Here is a 19,863-nt window from a genome sequence, read left to right as displayed (position 1 = left end):
CGGGCGCCGCCTCCGCGCACATCCAGGCGGGGCCGGCGCGGACTGCGCGGCGGCAGCGGCTCTGCCCGCACCTGCCGGCGAGCGGCTGCGGCCCGGCCCCGGCGGTCGGCCCCGCCCTGAGGCTCCGCCCCGCCCCTCGCGGCCCCGCCCCGCCCCACGGGTCGGACCCGGCCGGGCGAGACAGGGCGAGGGGACAGGGAGCGCTAAGGTCCCGCTGCTCGGCCTCAGCCGCGGACGGGGCCGGGCAAGGCCCCGGGGGCTCACAGAGCGTCCGGTAGAGAGGGAGTCCGGGAGCGGAGGAAGGATTACCCCTTCCCTGACACGGCTAGATAGCAGGGCCATAGCACCCTGACAGCCCCCGGGTACCTCAGAGCAGCACAGAACAGCGTTCCGGGCTTCCCAGGGCTCAGCATTTCGTGCATCGCTAATAAGGCAGAATATGCACAAAAACAAAAGCACTGAAGTGGCGATGACGGAGGAGCCGGGGATTACGAGGGGTGTATTTTTTTAACCTTGTCAGCCTTGCGCTTTTTTCTCCGCTGTGATGTGATATTATTAGATCAAGTCACGTAAACAGCGGTGCCTCTGTCGTCAAAGGAGACTTGAACATCACACCCTGAACAGCTATCACATTCCTGCTTTACCTTCTTTTTACCCCTAAAACGAATTCAAGCCTAACCTCTTCCCCCACTGAGACTGCTGCAGTCTGACAATCAGACCATTAAACTGAGGGGCTTCCGCATCACTCCCTACCTAATTTAATGTATACCAAAATAACCTATACATCAAACATTCCAACCGTTTCTGTCTTGAGTAGAAGTTAGGGCCAGCTGAGAAAAAGCCAACCAAAAGCTCTAATCAAATGAACTTCGTGCTGAGGAATAGTACTAATACGTTAAAAGTCAGAAATTTGTACCTGGCTTACACTTCCAAACACAGGTTGAGCCAAAGCCTCAAGTACCTCTGGTATATAGACATGAAATACTCAACATCAAGATACGTAACCAAATCCTTCACCTTGGGGCTCATTTCACTCCCAGTCCCGTTTATCCGTTGCTTAACTGAGTACTTAAAACAACTCGCCACATCCTACAAACAGAAATGCAAAACAATAATGCCCACATATCCAGGCTTAAGCCTTCAAATTGCTAAAGCTCCAAGTTTGTTAAATGCCTCTTAGGGAAATGACCCCATAAAAGAAAAGAAATCCCTTTTTTTCCTTTTAGTGATCAAGCTATGGATGCTCAATGCAAGAGAGAGCATTTGATTTGTAGGACAGACAGCTCCACTAATAGACTTGAAAATTAGTTTTGTCGCGCTGCTTTTATTGATCTTGCTGTCAGACAGGGTGAAAGAAAAATTCTCTGCATGCAGCATATTATTTCCTATATAGAGTCTTCTGGGGCTACAGCAGCGTGATTAATAATAATAATTAAAAGCCAAACCCCAAGCCAAATTGCATGCATATGTATTTTCAAATGTTGAAGCTACACCCACACTGGAAAGACTATTTAAAATTTTGGACAGAACCCAGAGTTCATCCAAGCTTCTGGTTAAGCTCATCTCTGTTATCCTAATAGTTATTTAACGAGCAGTATGTGCAGTTTACATATTTCACATTGTATAAATACAAATTTTAAAATAATTTATATTTAAGTACTTCCAAGGCCCCAAGTAACACAAGGACTCTACATTGCAGATAAATGAATACCAGCAAAGAACATCTGACAGTTGACACTCTAGAGACTGAAAACATGCAGCAAGTTTTGGGAAAGGAACCATCACCTTCACCGTGGACAGAGAACCAAGAGAAAAATTGAAGTTTGCCAAGGTGTCCAAAGGAGTCTGAGAAATAAGCTCACATCCTCAGTGTCTGCACGGTCTCTGAACCTTGAGACCATCTTCCTTTACCAGAAGGTGTCAATCACAATGTTTTTAAAAATGTATTTCTCAAACAGCAAAACATCAGGAGATGCCACACTTCGCACTTTGGAATTTGAAATTTATCTTTTCAATGGTTTTGAAATGTAGCCAAGATTACACAGTTAACAGAGTGGTTTAAAATGAATGGTCTCAGCCCAGGTCCTAGAACAGATGTGCACCATCACAGAGCTGAAATTGAATCAGAAATGTGCAGGCAACCTGAATAGAAAGGTGATGGATTAAATTGGAAAGAGTCCTGGATTACAATTAACTGCCTTAATGAAATACTAAAAAAAACCCCCACACTGACAGGAATAAAAATTTTGGTGTATGGAAATTGATACTCTGACCATTCTTAGCAACAAACATCATGATCTTTGAGGTCCCTTCCAATCCAAAGCACTCTATGACTCTATCACAGGACTGAATGTACTTTCCCAGCCTATCTTTGCTAGTCCTGTGTCCAGTTGACTGGGGCATATCACGGAGGAATAAGGTTTTTTTTTTTGAGTCTGCATTTTTGTAAAGCTTAAGAAGTAATTCTGCTCTTACGAAAGTACAGAAAAGGCAAAGAACAATATGAAACCACCAGGTATAAAGCTGTGTTTATCTGTATGTTGCAAATACTAGCTAACTTCTAACATAAGTCCCATTACATCTTGTTTTCTGCCCTCTTTTCTAAATATTTCCATATTGCAAGAAGTCAGTTTATTGTTTCAATGCATATATTAGCAATGAGAAACCAAGTTAAATTCTGGCAGCCACCAGCTCATTCAATATGTGACTGGAAAGATTTTGGAAGCACCATGATGGTTTGAAATTGAATTCTGGACAGATAAGGGCAATATTTTTAATCCAAGGAAACATCACATTTTTGAGCTTGCCTTGGAATTTGAGTTTGTCTAGAGGATGCAGATAGGTTTTGGTATTTTCAGTAAATTTCTGACATTTCAGAATTAAAAACTTGATAGCTGTTTTTAACAGATTAGAATATTCATTCAAGTGGAAACTTTTATTCTTCTTTCCTACCTTTGCCATCTGTTTCTCACTCTTCTTATTTGGCTGTTTTGCACTGACCTCTCTTGCTCAACACTTTTCTGTAGGGGAAGTGGTCTATCACTAAAAATCATGTTTTGCTACAACGGATGGCTCTACAGGCTTCTGCTTGCATCTAGAAACACACACACAGACACACATATAGCAACTTTTGAAAGTTCTGAAACAGCCACAGCCTATATTCAAATTAATTAGTTATGTGGTTTTGGGTGTTGAGCAGGAAAATTTCATTTTCCTGTGTATTTTAAAGTCATTCATGGGACAAAGTATTAAGAAGAAATGTTAATTGGAAAAATTCTGATAACGCAAATCCTTATTGGGAGTTAGAGTTTGCTAAAAAAGATGTGCTGGTCTGTGACTTGCTTAAATTCTGCTCTTGGAGGTAGAGAAGGAAAGCAATTTCTGTGAATGGGAGGAAACTGCCATTCCTTTTCAAAAGTGCATTTGGAAAGGCTGAGAGGAAAAAAAATAAATGGAGGAAATTAGCTCCACATAAAATTGTTATTTTATTTTCGTGAAACACAGAATTCCATGCTACCATTTTGTAGAAGATGTAAAAAATTGTCTGATGTAGTACTAATAAAAATAGTGCAATAAGCATAATAGTGCAGAGGTTGACAAAAACACCTGGGTTTCTCTAAATAAACCTTATTAACTTTTAATCATTGTCCCTCATTAAAAATGAAGAAAAAACCTTATGAGTAGGTAGATCTATTTTAGAGTGGAAACAAAACATCAATCAATCATCTTCATGCAAATACCTAGACAAGAGTTTTGGATTACAGTTTATCTTTAAATGAAAATAATCAATGGGAACTCCACTTGTTATATCATCAGAAATAGCAGCATACATCTTACTGATTCAAACATGTTTCCCATGTTTTACACAGCAAGGATGGTTATCAGTGCTGCTTCTCTCCATTTGATCTTCACAGAATACCGTTCTCCTTGAATTACCTATGATTAAGAAAGCCACACTGTCTCACTGTAGGACAAACAACACTTCAGTCTCTTCGGGCACCCTTGGCTTCAGCTACAGACACGACCTCTATCATTAAGTCATTTTATGTAGCACATTTCCCAACATACAGCAGAAAATTCAGGCAGTTACGCTTGCTTTGAACTAGTTTCTCAGCTGAACACTAGCTTCCTCATTCAGTACAGCTTGGCTTGACCATACCACATGAAATCTGAAAACTGGGGAAAAACTTGCTCTTCTCTCCAGTCTCTCTGTTTTGAAGCATTAAGCAAACACTCTCCCTGGCAATACCTGGAAAAATGCATGGTTAATCAACTGAAGGGCTACAGGTCATCTCCCTTACCAGCATGACCTAAGGATACACCTGGTGGTCCACTGCCCTCCTCCAGGATTCTTCACCAGGACAACATGGTCCAGGTACAGTGCTTTCCTTGTGTGACAGTATTCTGCTCTCACTAAACAGTGGCGCTTACTGTCACACTCATCAGTTCTCTCTCCTCTAGACAGCCACGTCTTATCCCAGGAGCAGCAGCAATTTTTCAGTAAGAAGCTTGTTTTTCCTCTTACCTGCTTACTGACTTACTCCATATCTACAACTCTGATTCATATTCATAAATATTCTAGAAAGTAACTAATCACCCCAGCTTCCGTTAGTTTTGCTGGTGCTTAACACATTAAAATGTTTTAAACTGAGAAATGCTGAGGCAAGCAAAGCAGGCAGCATTTTTTGACAAATCAGGCCTCCACCAACTTCCTATTCGCTCCTGTCATTGTACGTAGATGCACTCCTACCATCTTCCCCATGTTCTCGCTGGTCACATTGTACTTAGTTTATTTTCCAGCATTTAAACGGTTAATATTTTGAGTACTCTGTGTGTAGTACTTGTAGTACAAGTGTTGTGTTTTCCTCAGGAGAATAAGAGCGCTGTGGACTAACTCATGCCAATAAACAACTCGCGTGCTGGGCCCAGCATGGTATCCTTCAGCAACAGCTATTTTAGTTACTTGATTCAGTTAAGTGGCTTTATGGTGCTCGCCTTGTATATGGACTCTTGTATATAAAATATTGTTTTGCCTGTTTATATTACAAGAATCACATGCACTATCAAATAAACACATAACCAGCATTCATTTTTAAAAGATAACAGGGCTAAAAGTCACTGGCCTTTTTAGGAACTCTTCCAAAACCAGAAACTAGACTGAAAAATAAGATTTGAATTGTTTATTGAAGATTATTATAATCAAAATAAGCTACAATCTTTCCTTTTCAGAACAGAAAATCATGAGTATGCACAAAAAGCTATGTCTTGTGCAGCCAAGACTGTTTATTCCCTGTTGTGATTTATCATTTAACTAATTAATTGTCAAAGGCCTATTTCAGGAAGCTTTCTTCTTGAGTTCTGCCCACATGCAGGCTACATTTGAGATTTTCAGAGGCCCAAAGGAATTAAAACGATCAATAACCATACAAAATATAAAGAAAATTAGTTTACTAAATTTCTACTTAGCAACTGAACTCCTAGCCAGTGGGAACTTTTTTCCCTGATAATTTTTAATTTTTTCCATGATGATTTTAACCTGAAGCTCATATCTCTTCAAATAATACAGCTCTGTGCATAGCAAAGCACTGTACCTGCATTTGTTGGTATGGGAGCTTTGCGTGGGACTAACTGTAGTCTGTAACACTGTAACATGGCAGCAGTAAATCCTGGATGTTCTCACTTATGGCAAATGTAAAACATGGCAAAGAGAAATGCCTTACTTTACAGGAAATAGTCAGTAAAGAGTTTGAGTGAAATAGTTTGCAGGGTCTCCTTGGTAGGAGCCTAATGCCTAACACAGTCCCAAGTACTTCCCAGCACAAGCCCATGGCTCCTCAGTAGGCACCTGGGCAGCTGTGTGCAGGCACAAATGCTCTACCTCCCCACCTGATACCACAAGTGGATGTATCAGAACCCCCATGCAGGGCAGAATTCTTAGGCTCCCAGCTTCCCTCCCACATGAAATTATTCCAAATTCACTCTTTTTCTCATGGTTGTAAGTGGACTGTCTCATAATGCTTTCCTCAGGCCATATTTGTTTTCTGTGATAAGAGGGTAGTACAAGCTAGAGGAAACTTTCTGCACATCTGCCCTTCAGCAGTACAAACGTGAAGCAGGGATGCAAAGGGCTGAGGCTCAGTCACAGAAGTTTTTCATGTACAATCAGTTGCTGTCTGTTTCTCATCTACAGCCTAACAGCAATGCAGAGGAGATGACAAGAACAACCACATCCAACTGGAACACAGTGACAAGTGATGATTTTCTCATGCATGCCAGGGATACATCCTCAGCACATGCTCAACGTAACTGGGCAGAAAGACAGCTTTCTACATGTTCTCAATCCTGAAACTGGTCAGGGCTTCTCCAACAAATGCTGAACTGCCTGTTCTTTCAGATAGAGCATCATAAAACGAGCACTGGCCATTTCCTCATATATTTGTATTTTGGTCCATGAAGGTTCAAGGTACTATAAGATAAGGACTGGATCAGGCTAGAATTAGATAAAACCTCATCTCTTTTCCACTGCTGGGAACACATCTGACTACACGATTAAGAGACAACATCAATAATAAAGAAAGGATAGCTGTGATTTAATCCATGGGTGTAACCTACTTTCTAGGAAAATGGTGATATGCTTTATATAAAAGTCACTTGCATTGTCCCAGTGTAGAGAAAGGTAAGCATTTTGTCCCTTTGTGTCATTTATAAATCTAGCCACTTTTCTCCGTCTATTTACTAGGGTATTTGAGACATATCTATCCACATACGCAGGGGTTTAAAGACACCATTGGAAAAGGCAATACTGGGTAATTTTATCATTAGGAGGACATATAATTCATGGAGTAATTTAATAACACATCAGGAACAAAAAAAAAAAGAAGGTCTCTGCATCTGTTTGTCTGCTAGGGGTGTAGAAATTTGAATATTGACATAGTTTTTAAAAAAATACATCAAACACAGCTTTCCTGAAGCAGTACAATCTAGGATAAATCATTACAAGCCAGGCAACTTCATACACTCAAATTGCTTTAGCCTGTGAACAGTCCAACCAGAAAACATGCTCTTTCACTCAGTTTTAATTTGTCCTATAAGTGTTTCAGAAATTTGTTGCAATCAAATGCTCTAGTCTGAGAAGAAAAGCAACATCATAAACTATGTTGTACCCACCTGTTCACTCTGAAATCACTGTTGAGAAATTCTTATGTTGGATAGAGAATAGATGTGTTTCTGTTGTTGTCCTCTCAATGTGGACTTTATGTCTTGATAAATTGCATGATTTGTAGTCCACAGCACGCTACTTGCACTGACTCTTTTATAACGATGATGTTTTATTTGAAAATAGAAAACTTCCACCCACTCAGATGTATGAGAGATGTAATGGGAAAGCTGCCTTCCCCTGTGTGAATAAAAAGCAACCTGGAGTCAGGAGCCCAATGGAGAAACCTCAATCTATTTTCTTAATTAGCTACCACCTCTGCATGAACAGCTTGACGTCTGTTACACACAATTGCTCTGAACAGGTATTCTCTCACCCAGCTTGAAGGACTCATCAAGTTTTTATTCCTGCTATGCATCTCGCTCCTTTGCACTAAGATGGAACTGCCTGTCACTAAGAAACAGCATGTCATTTCTTCCGTCCTACCAGGATGATACTTCACATTGAAAGATCATCTTCATCACAGTTCTTTGTGAATAATCAAAATGGAAACATGCATCTCTCTCCCCCTCTCTCCTTCCTTGCTATTGGAATTGCTGCTGATCAAAAAGCACTCCTGGGTATCTCACTGAAAATGTCCCATTTTAATGCTGGGAGGGGAAAGAGGGTAACAAAAAAAACATTGTTACTTGAAAAATTATAATCTACTCAGTTTTAAAGCATAACTCTGACAAGCTGTTTCACCCTGTCAATGAAATACTTATCAAAAGATTCCAATCAGAGATTAATATGGTGTACAGTATTTGCAATCCAATGGTTTCTGTGTAGTCTTATTTACACTCTGTCAAGTGTCATTGATGCTCAGAAGTCACAAGCTGTGCCCAGTGTGAACATGGAATCTCAGCTCCTCATGCTGAAGCATCCAGAACTACTTAGGGGAAAGCCAGAAGGAAGAGAACACAAAGCTCAGCTTCGATTACTTTTTCTTTCTCTTGCTTTTTTTTTTTTTTGTGGGGTGGGGTAGCTTTACATAAAGAATAACCATTACCAACTTTCCCCCCCACGCTTCCTTATTTTTAGAAGAGTCCTTGCCCTCACAAAAGCTGTCCAATTTCTATCTTGTTCAGTTTATGTTGGGAGTGTCTCAGTCTCTTTCTCCCAAACTTTCTTTTAAGCGCCATATAAACAAACTCTGTTAGAGCTATTGAAGACTAATGAGTTCTGCTGATGTCTGCAAGCAAAATGGTGAGAAAAGATAAGAGGACAACCAAAAAACCCCAAAGGCACTGGGGGGTAACAGGGGAATAACATTTAAAGATTATGTGAGAAAATGACCTTTCAATATGAATACTGGAACCTCAACATTAACAATTTCCATAATAAGCATCTCCAGGGTTAAGGCATCCTTTGCCTTCAGATTTTGACTTCGGGCCCCAATCCAGCAAAGTACTTAAGCCTGAGTAGTATTACTGAACTGAACCTATGTCAATGAGACTGGTTCATATGCTTAAACCTAAGCATGTACTTAAGTGCTTTGCTGGATCACAGCTTTGATTGTATTATATTCTATGGTTACCTTATAAATGGGAAGTTATCTATCAAGCACAATGACCTTTCAAATGTCCACTGCAAATCATGCAGCAAGGTTTAGGATACTGAACGGAGCAGGTATCTGCAGTACAGACTCCTCAGTTTTTCCATATAGACAGAGTTGAGCATTAGACACTCAGACTTCAAGTACCCTAGAGCTGCCAGCCTGCAATGTACTTGTTCAAATTTAATTCCTTAAAACTTCCTTTCAGTGGTTGTTACACTAATAATTTAACACCTTCTTTTGGACATTATCATACATACGCAGCAACACAGTCCAGGGAACAAACTTACCTGTAACTCATCATCCTCTTAAAGCTGAAGACACTTCACATTTCAAAAAGTTCCTTTCTAGGGAACAGAAACCTTATTGATTGCTTTTCCTATGCCTCTCTCCACTTCCTCTTTCATCTTAGATGCTTTCAGAAAAGACCAAAAATAGTCCAAATTATCTCGTTGTAAATATAGACAGACCCTAAGCCCCAAAGTGCTTAACTATCATCTGCTTCTTTCAATAATGTAGCAAATGCAGAACTAGCAATAGAGGAAGTATTCCAGCAGTGGCAGACTTCCTGCCACCTTCCTTAGGAAGAAGGAAAGAACACATCCTAGTCAATCTTCATGTCAGTAATTTGCCTGATTTACGAGCAGCCCACCTGGAGCCTTCTCAGATTTCTAGTCTGTAAGAAGGATATTTTGGAATCTGCTCCAGGAATTTCTAATAGTCAGAAAGGACCAGAAAACACCTGAGAACAATGGAAAAAAACTCCATGGGCAGTAAAACACTGGAGGACAAAAATCAGTGGCATGATCAAATGCTTATTAGCTTATCATAAATTGATAATGAGGGATTTTAGACTCATATGAATTATAATCCTAAGGGTTAGCTCTGTACAGGTAAGATATTGGCTTCTCTACACTAGACCTGGTCCTTAGGTGGGATAAAGATGACAGTTCACATCAGCACAGATCCCAGGGAGACTTCTTTGAAAAAGGAGTCTAAGAATTCCTCAGCTGCCCTGAGCCTGACTGTGCTTCATGAAAGTCAACATTCAGCTAAAGCATGCAGAAAACACGTCAGCCATTGAGTACCAAACTCCTTAAAACCAAATATACATCCTTTGACATGAAGGCATGGTTTTCAGTCACGTTTCTAAGGCAAGAGGGTTTCTAGCAACTTATTTGTATTCAGAAGTTAAATCTCCTATTCGTAAGGTGCTGAGATTATTTGTATGTGCACCAAAGTGATTTAAAAAAAAATCTTATTGGTGAGTGTACACACATACACCCTTCCTTTATGTATATACTTCTGTTTATGAATAGAGCATTTTTTAAAACAAGATAAAAATTTCTTTGAAACATACTTACCACTTTAAAAGATGCCATTCAAACAATAGGACATATAACAGCTAAAATACCAGTTCTTAAAGTGGTAGAATGGCAGTAATAAATAGATCAAAGACTTCCCAATGCTAATATGCATGAGTAATAAACAATGGTATTTCCCATCCTGTAATGCACGTCACAGTTCTGATCCACAAGGCTTCATATTTTGTTGCCTTCATGCAGGCACGCACAGGCTCACAGAGCAGATGTGAAAGTCACAAGTCTCTAATGTAATTCATGCTCCAGTTCAGCAACTGTGAGGGTATGCTGGAGACAACGCTGTGACTAACACAGCCAAGAAATTCCTGAGAGAATAAGAATGATTGTTAACAGTTCTGAGAAACTCTTCCTCTGGGTTATTATCCCATAGAGAGAGATAGTGGGTTTTAGCGGTCTTAACAAAACAAACAGCTCTGAGAAACTAGATATATTCCCTCTGAGATTATAGCAAATGAAAACCAAAAAGCCATCTTATGTTAAATGCAGTTTGAATCATTCAGAATCCTGTCAGGGAAATACTTGGACTTCTTCCTGCTTTGTGCCTCAGGTCAGAGTTTCCATACTCCCAAAGGGAACGATGCATTGATTAAAAAAAAGAGAGAGGAAGTATGATTTGCCCTACTATTATCTTTTCACAGCCAGATAGATTGAACAGGGGTGAGGTGTGGGCACATGTAGTGACTATTACAGCCACCAGAAAACAATGCAGTACCAACTCAAATGGGTGCCTCTTGAAATGATTTACATCGGGGACACTCTGCTTACACACACCAAAGTAACTGAAAGGGAAGTTGATTGACAACTATGTTCTCATAGCTTTTTCCAACTCCCTGAGCTAGCTGGCAAACGAAAGATGTGACCCAGTCCCACAGCACTGAAAGCCAGTGTAAAACCTACCTGACTAATAGCTTAAGATCATTTTAAGATTTCAGAAGTGTCAGCCTTTTTTTGTAACACCAACTCCTTACATTGCCTAAAACAACTTTGCCATCCTAACAAAGGCTAAACACACAAGTAACACTTTCTTATATACATGAAGTAATCAGCAGTAACTATTTACTCAACTGCCTCTCAAGCATTTTAAGCTGTATCCAAGCAAATCAAGTTAACAGGGTAGATGGGGAGAAGATAGATTTGTGACTAAGAAGCAAGGCTACAACTCAACTGTTGGTACTCCCACAGATTTCCCAGCTCAGTCTTCTGTGCTCCTTTTGTCTCTGAAAAAAAACCTCACCAGTAAAAATATTTCTAATATCCAACCTTTTAAATTTTCTGTGTTCTATTTCTTCATATGTTGAGAGTGATTAGCACAATTAAGCACTGATTGCAGGCTGAAGTTCATTACTGTGGCACTATTTGCTCGTCTATAACATCAGAGCATCCCTTAAGAGAACATTTGATAGCATCACTCATATCTCTGCATTGTCATCCAGTCCAGATGGTTGCAGTATGTAGGCAACGGGGAACCATAACTGCAGGAGGAATACATCCTGCTGCAATTTTCCCTTTGGTGCTAATCTTGATGCATTTGGATTGTCTGTTGGTTAAGAAGTCTACAGCTCTGGGTAGACGGACCCAAAGACCTAGCAAAAAGAAAACCTCCCACAAGCAACAACAACAAAATCAACAAAAAACCCAAGCAGCTGCACTCAGTAGCTTGCCAATCACTAAGTGGACAAATTTGCCCATAAAAGCCTTGGTAAAATATTACACAGCTCAGCTAAGTGACAATTCCCTGCTGTTCAGAGGGAATTTTCTTTTGAATTCCACAAAGGTGTCATTCTGGTGCAAATGAGCCTGTTATTAGAGATCAACTCAGAAATCTGTGTACTTTAGCAGATTAACTATTACTGTGATGTACAAACCCAAAGACAAAGAGGAAACCAGACTTCTTCTGTTTGGCAAGTGCAATTTTATTTCTGGATTAGTTGTAAGTTAAAACTTCTAAACACTTTAACATGTGTACCCTGCTAGACACATTAATTGGCATACGGAACAATATTGCAAATGAAGCAAGTCAAGATAATTAATCATCTTTGTATAGGTACAGAGTTCTCAGGAATGTAACTGCTATTTGTCTGTGCTACAGAAGGAGGGTTTCCAAACCTTGAAAAGGCAAGACTTCAGTGGAAACTTCTTATGCCAAAGAACTAGAAACTGGCTCTTGTTAGTCCAGGTAAGAAGAATTTAAACACAGTATGAAAAACGAAATACAAACTGGCAGATACTCAGAAGACGAACAGGCATGACGTTTCTAAGTAATTTCTTTATATTATCAAGTTATGTCCTAATTCCACAACTGTAATCATATTTATTTAAAGTCAGGTTAGTATAGATTTTATGGTCTTGATGAATTTATTTAAACATATAGATTCCAAGAGCAAAATGTTATCCTTCATAACTTCCTGACAGTTTAATTACATAAACAGCCACACTGAGAACCAAGTACACAACCACAGACTGTGAAACACACACAAATTCTGCACCCATGACAACACGCTGGAATCATTTTTGCCACCAATACAAATGCTCTGTAGTACAACTGTGACTACACATAATGCTTTTATCTGGACTAGTTGTTAGCTATTTACTTTGCTGGTAGAGAAGATTCTTTATACCATATCAGCATCAATGAAATGATTCCTTACACTGCTAGTGCTCCTGATATTACTGGTCCTTCCATTGGCAGGATTTTTATACTCAAAACAACTCACAACCAAGCAACAGAAATGGGCATTAAGAGAGCTACAAGAATATGAGTGAGAACAGAAGTTACCTATATACATTTCCATTTCCCCATAGAAAAATCACTATGTACTGAGCAAAAATATAATCCTTTTCGCACCCAAAATGGCCTGTGAACGTGTAATCGCAAGTGTTGCATGTGGGAACAGACATCTGTGTTCTTTCTTCATTTGTCATATTGGTGTCTATTTCCAGGAAAACTGGAAGATCATTTTCAAAATTTGGTCCCCCAAAATAGCAACGAATAGATGAAGTTCCTACAGACCAAACTATGCTCGCTAGCTGTCCTTCTTGGTAATCTTGCAAAAATTTCTTTCTGTGTGTCTACAGAACGATCTGAAATTATTCGAATTACCTGAAGAATCTGAAGTCTCTAGTTCAATTTACAGGTCTGAATGTTCACATTTCTTTCAAAACCAGATGCATTTCTTGTGGTTATTAATTTCCTACTAATTTACAGAGCAGCAGCTTTCTTCAGGGGGAAGAGTTCAACTCTCCAGTGTCGACTTCTTCAAAAAAAAGTCCTGCAGAAAAAAGAAAAAGACAGTGAAACAGATGCTGTTAGCTGTAGTGCAATTTTTGGTCTGTCCAGTAAGCACAGTTTTATATAACTAGATCTCAGTTGACTCTTTTTGATTTGTATTGAAAGTAACAAGTGAAGTGACCACAAATGCCCACATGCAACAAGAAATGTTACTTTGGTTGTTCTAGAGATGTGTGACTGAACTTACAGTAATTACAGCAGAGAGAAACTATACATCATAAACTGTGTTTCTGACACGAGGATAATTTTGGGACAAACCCATCTTACAGTGACAAATTAACACAGGCAAACTTCAATGAAAACCAAACCATCATGAGTACTTATCTACAGGCATACTGTCATCTAGTACAAATGGGAACTTGTTCTTTGGACAAGCCTTAACAATGAAGCAATTTGCAGTTACTTATATACTAATGAATTAAAAAGCCACAGCAGTGGTCCACAGATAAGAAAACAAACAAACAAAAAAGATTAATCCTACTTGTTTAGGCAGGGGGTATATATTTTATAGTCTGGCATCTGATAAACCAATTCTGCAGGGGACCTCTAAGGGACATTAGGAAGTAAAAACTAAATGCTTGTGTTTTAATAGGACCGGCATGGCAAAAGCCCAAAGAACACTCCAGCATGCCAGGAACAAAAGCAAGCATGGCATGCAATGCACAGGCAGGCACATGCTGAAAAAATAACACAGCCTCACACTGGACAGTCATGTTAACTCAGGTCTGGCTATTCACCGTGAGGGAACACTGCAGTGGCTACAGCTGCAGGAGATACCCTTGTCTGTACACAGGTGCACTGCCTTCAAAAACCTTTCTCTGTGTGTTGGGACTGACTGTTGATGAGGGAATAGTAGGGCTACATATACAGGATATGAAAACAAAAATAACAGTGTCAGTTATTTCCTTGCGTGTTAGTTTAGGCACAGGTATTAAACACAATTTTACAGCAATCCTCAGTTGGTGTAAGCCAGTAAGACTCTACTGATTTACAGCAATCAACACTAGTCTTCTACATAGAACAAGACTCTGATTTAACAATGATTATAAAACTTTCCTCTGCCATTTTAGTTTGTAGCAAGGATAAGTTCAAATTTTCTCCTTCAGTCAAGCTAGAAAACATTGGACAAACACTTTCAAAAGCAAGATCAAAGTAAGGCAAGTTGTATTGACTTGATACCTCTGTCACACTTTAAGCCATGGATTTTTCTATTTCACACCTATGCTGATTATCTTAAGAAAAAAAGATTCTGTCACAAATTGCCAAGACACCCAAATCACTTAGCTCTTCTGAAAATTTTACACTTAGGTTGGCTTAGACAAGGAAAGTATCTGTAATCTAACTAAAAAACACCCCAAACCAACCACAAATCAGAATGAAATATCTGGTTCTGGTGAAGAATTCTTAAGGGCATTTATTTCCCCAAATTATGATCCATGGGACCACAGTAAATGATCCAGATTGAATTTTAAAAGTTATCCATTTCTAAAAACAAAACAAACCCACACCCAAAATTCACAAAATTTAAACCAAAATTATAAGGGTGCAGTCACATACACCAGTTCTGAGAATCACCGTTTTGAAGTCTGGGAACCACTGCTGATGCATAACAGCTACTTATAGCTACCAAATTAGCAACCACATGATGCAGAAGGTTACACAGTCCACAAGAAGTAAATAATTTAAATAGGCCATACAGTTTTCAATTTATTTTTTTTAATCAGACATTGTTACTAGCCTTTTAATCCCACAGAAAGAAAGCTTATGCACTTACATTTCATCATCATATTCCTTGGGGGGTGATGCTGCAATGACTAAGTCAATCCAATCCTGAAAAAGAAATGCACAAGCAAACATGTGCTGCTAAATACTGCTTTTAGAGGTGGTTAGTGGACCACCATGGAATATCAGATAGAGAATCAAGAAGGCAATCTATTCCTGGAAAACCACAGGGAGCAACAGAAAGATCACTGTTAATGACTTCCAAAGGAAGACCATTTAAAGACTGAGCTGTTTGATTTGTACCCCAAAATTAAAGAAAACCCTACTGGTCTTGCAACAAGCTTTTAAAAATAATTATTCTAAAAATATTCCTGTATTTGGTCACCTTAGTAATTAATATAGTTCTTGATGAGAACACACTATAGCTGAAGCGCAATGTTACTTGTACATTAAGACACCGAAGAAAAGGTAAACTATTATCATAAAATTCCAATCAGTTTGCAAGTAATTTTTCATGACCAAAGGGTGATTCTACAGATAAATGTACTATAAGCACGCAGAATGTTACGTGTTTAAAATAATGAACTTGACCAGTAGCTAAACACCATGGACTTCCACAGCACATTACGTGCAGGATGTTGAGACACTGAATACCAATACCTTCTGCTGATTTCAGCTCAGTTTGGTAGCACCTGGCATACTTTTGGTGTCTGCTACCTTATTTGTGTTGAAGTGACAGTGTCATGAAAGAAAAGTATGGGTCAGTATGAGCATTGTAGGTAGAAAGAAAAAGTATTCCAGGTTACTTACCCCACCCACATTCCAAGCTTTTGCTAGAGTTGCCTGTGCTTCTGCCAGCCTGCTGTCAATCAGTATCTTGCCATTTACAGCTAGTATTTCATCCCCTTTCACTATACCTCCTGGTGAAGAGACCAACATGGTTTACATACACATAAGCAAAAAAAATGTTGCTAGTTCCACATTTATACAGCACTGAGTCTAACAAAAAGTGTCTTCAATAGGTGTGAAGGCTTACAATAAAATTGATAAGGACAAGAAAGGTTGCTACAGACAAAAGCAAAGGAATTTTTAGGCATGGAAAAGCCACACTAATCTCTTATTGATCATGACAAGCAAGAAACTAGTTCAATAAGATTTTCCTTGTAGCACTTAACCTGCCTGAGTAATCCATCTATACAGCTTACAAACTATGGTCGATCATAGCCTGTTACTACTGTGAAAAAGGCAGCATTACTTAAATAAAATGAATCTGTAAGTGGCATTTGTCAAGAGTTTGCAGGACTGTCATTTCTTGGCAAGAGTATGTATACTTTTTAGTCCTTTAAACTGATTTTGACTTTCTAATCTGGAATGAAGCACAGTTATCTAACTGGAACTGGATTCAAAGAGAATGGAACTGGAAATCACTGATCATAAGGGGAGAACCTTAGCTATAGGAGAGCTTCACAGCAAGAGTGACTTCAACTTAGGTCCAGGATGGGACAAGGTCAGCAAAGAAACATAAGGAGTCATTGTCCCATCCATCTACCTGGTCATCACCAGGGTTCTCAAGGAAAGGATGAGAGATACTGGCCACCAGGAGCAAAGCCTGGAATTGTTGGTATGCACATTCTTGTGCCTTCCAGAAAGCTAAGCTGTTAGCCAGAAGGATTTAGTGGGATTTCAGGAGTAAACGCAGGTGTTTTAAAAAACAAATTACTATTGAAAGTAGTGTCAAGAACAAAACTGAGTAGTGTAGCATACCATATCCATAGTCCAGTGCATATGAAAGTACTATAGATGTGACTGCTTGGAAATTGTGAACTAGAGACCACATTCTGCTTTTCTTAATTAACAGAATACCCCAGAGAATGATGTGTTGGTTTCTTTGATTTGGGGCCTTCTTTGGGGGGGTTGGATTGCGGGTTTTTTGTGGGATTGGTTGGTTTGTTGGGTGGTTTTTCTTGGGTTGTTTTGTTTTGTTCTAATACCAGACTGGAAAAAGCAGATTCTTCATTAAGAGATCAACTCCATGTTTTCAGGCCACGTTATTGAAAATCATGTTATGATAAAAATAGAGCAGCAGGGATCATTTCTTCTTAAACACTATAAAAATTAAATAATTATTAATTTAATCATCACCCTTCAAACCCTGGACCTCTCTCTGAGCTGTCTTTAGAGCCGAGATAGAACTTGTTTGCCTTGGACACTTAGAGCATGCCTCTTAAGTAACAGGCATAGCTATAAAGTCAGCCAACAACTCCCATCCAGCATAAAGTGCCATTTTGCAGTGGAATTCAAATGTCTCTTTGTTACTCACCATGTTTGTCTGCAGCACCACCATCATATATGGCAGACACGACTATCTTTCCAATTGGAGAATCAATTCCTCCCTCAACTGCAAGGTCTAATGATCCTTCCTATTCAAAAAGAGTTTTAGTTCAGAAAAGACTGTTAATTTTTGTCATCAATAGGAAATTAATCTTTCCTTCTTCCCAGTAAATGGGACTGTACTTGAAATGCTTACATAACCATTTAAAGATCAATCAAATAGTATAGTGTTTACCTTTTTAATTCGTAATAGCCGTACATCTTTTCCCATAATCTGTTCTGGGGTAAACTATGAAAAGATATAATGGTTAGTCATTTCCACCTTGATTGCACAAAACAATTAGGCTGATATATGTAGTTTATGGGAGAAAAGGGACCTATCCCTCCTCCAAAATAGTGTTTAAGGAAGATCAGAACACCAGATTATCTTTTCCTCTTAGAAAGCTCCCCTTCAACATGACTAGAAAGACAAATATGCAAACCCCAGCAAACCAACAAATAAGAATCTTACTGCCTCCCAGCCCTTAAAATCAAGGATTTATTTTTTGCTAGTGTATTTCATATTAAACAGTGAGAGAGATTTGAATTCTCTCCTTACCATTGAATATGGATCAAAATCTTCCAAATATTTCTGGAAGCCCTAAAAAGAAAACAATACTTAATTGTAAAAACATTAGGCTCATGCACACACTTAACACAAACTCCATTTTATTTATTAATAAAAGAACATACAATTCTGTAAGCTATGAAAGAAGATAGTAAATAGAGAAAAGCACAGGAAGATAGAAAATAGTCTGTCCTGACAGTCAGAAGACATTTCAAAACATTGTGACAGATCAGCAGTTTCAGCTGGTCATACTATGGAGCAATTTTCAGGAGGGTTTAGCTTTCTGTCAGTTCCACGGTTCCTCTGACAGAACTAAACCAAATTTTGAAAGCAACTTGGGCAGGTATGTTCCGACACACTCTTCAGATCAACCTTTCTTGGGACTGTCACCAAGTAGGGCAGTAACACAGGTAGAAGTGACAAGCTCTGATTTGCCTGTACTGACAGCTTCAGGGTTTTAGGACCCTCTTCCAGCCCCCTTCTCTCCTTTCCATGGAGCTTCAAGGACTTGGTTCCACACCACAAGCAAATGCAGGCCAAAAAATGAGTTTGTTTTCATATTATTCTGTGGAGGACTTAAAAATTTTGGCTGAGAACATCTGAAAAGGGTAAGACAGGTAGGGCAAATTATATGCTTTTAGAGGGCCCCCACCCCTTAAACTTTCAAAACCTAGTGCATATCCTTGTCAGACAAACACTACAGGGAAAAACTGGAATTACCTTTTCTGCAAAGATGAGAGTTCCTGAGTCAGAAATTTGGAATCAATGGTGTTTGGATGGTGGTTTAGGATGGATTAGGAATTACTAGGTGCATTATGCATTTAAATTAGTATAGGTAACAAATTACATTTGTTAATTGCTAACTTTGAGGAACTAAATAAATGTGATTTGACCACAGATTGCATCAGGGGGTAGTATTTAATCTTGGAGGGAAAAACCCTGTCAATCATTCATTTACAAAGTGTACTATGAAGTGTTTTACAAAAGCTATAAGAGAAACATTATACAATGATAGCTACCTAAATAAGTAATAGTTTGAACAGCTGAATTAGTATTGACCTTTGGAAACACGGCTCAAGTAGACATCTACGGTCTTGGAGGAAGCAACAGAGGAAAGAACTCCAATCTCAGCCAAGTCAATTACTCATTATGTAATCTAAAGGAAGTCACTGAACTCTCTTTGTCCCAGGTTGCCCTTGTGAAAAACAGATGTTGCACTTTAAAAATTATTTTCCCAGGAAAATTTTCTTCAACAGGAAAAAGAGCCCTAAAAATCCCACAACAAAAACCTTGCAAGTAAAAGTGATATCCAGTAATGTACAAACACAGCTACGATACAATGAAGACATCCACTGAACTGTAATAAATCTTCCCAGAAATGGGCATCACATATTCAGAGAGCAGAGAGTAACCTCCATATCCCAGCAGGTACTTAGGAACCAAGCAACTGAGTGGAAACCACAGTGCTAAGCCTACCCTCCCACTACTCAGGACATCTCAGGCAAAAGAGCTAAGACCATTCTAATTCTTGGTTTACAATAACATTCATCGGATTGAACGTAAGTAGAATGTGGGACACTAAAATATTTGTAGTGAAAATGAATGTCTGAACTTCTAGATGAAATGTAACGTTACTAAAAAACAAAAATAAAAAAAGCCCTGAACAAACCACAAGCACCTAAGCCAATGGTTCTGCCCACTGAAGTTTCTAGTATCAGTAGTCAATAGCAACTGAGACTGGACTGAAATAAACAAAAAAGAATTAGAATAGATACCTATGAA

General features: G+C 39.1%; 1 protein-coding gene across 1 annotated transcript in view; it reads right to left on the bottom strand.

The window, feature by feature from the left end:
• Positions 1 to 14,179: 14,179 nt before the first annotated feature.
• The window catches only part of USH1C (USH1 protein network component harmonin), a gene marked incomplete at both ends in the record, with an annotated part of 42,799 nt that continues 37,115 nt past the window's right edge, over positions 14,180 to 19,863 (bottom strand). The window contains 6 exons of the mRNA XM_084263613.1: positions 14,180 to 14,279; positions 15,196 to 15,251; positions 15,954 to 16,063; positions 17,464 to 17,563; positions 17,710 to 17,763; positions 18,073 to 18,114. Of these exons, the coding sequence (XP_084119739.1) occupies positions 14,180 to 14,279; positions 15,196 to 15,251; positions 15,954 to 16,063; positions 17,464 to 17,563; positions 17,710 to 17,763; positions 18,073 to 18,114 (462 nt within the window). The remainder of the gene's footprint in view (positions 14,280 to 15,195; positions 15,252 to 15,953; positions 16,064 to 17,463; positions 17,564 to 17,709; positions 17,764 to 18,072; positions 18,115 to 19,863) is intronic.

This window comes from Gallinula chloropus (genome assembly GCF_964237585.1).
Source record: "Gallinula chloropus genome assembly, chromosome: 4".
Taxonomy (NCBI): domain Eukaryota; kingdom Metazoa; phylum Chordata; class Aves; order Gruiformes; family Rallidae; genus Gallinula; species Gallinula chloropus.
This window is presented reverse-complemented; position numbering and strand designations above follow the sequence as displayed.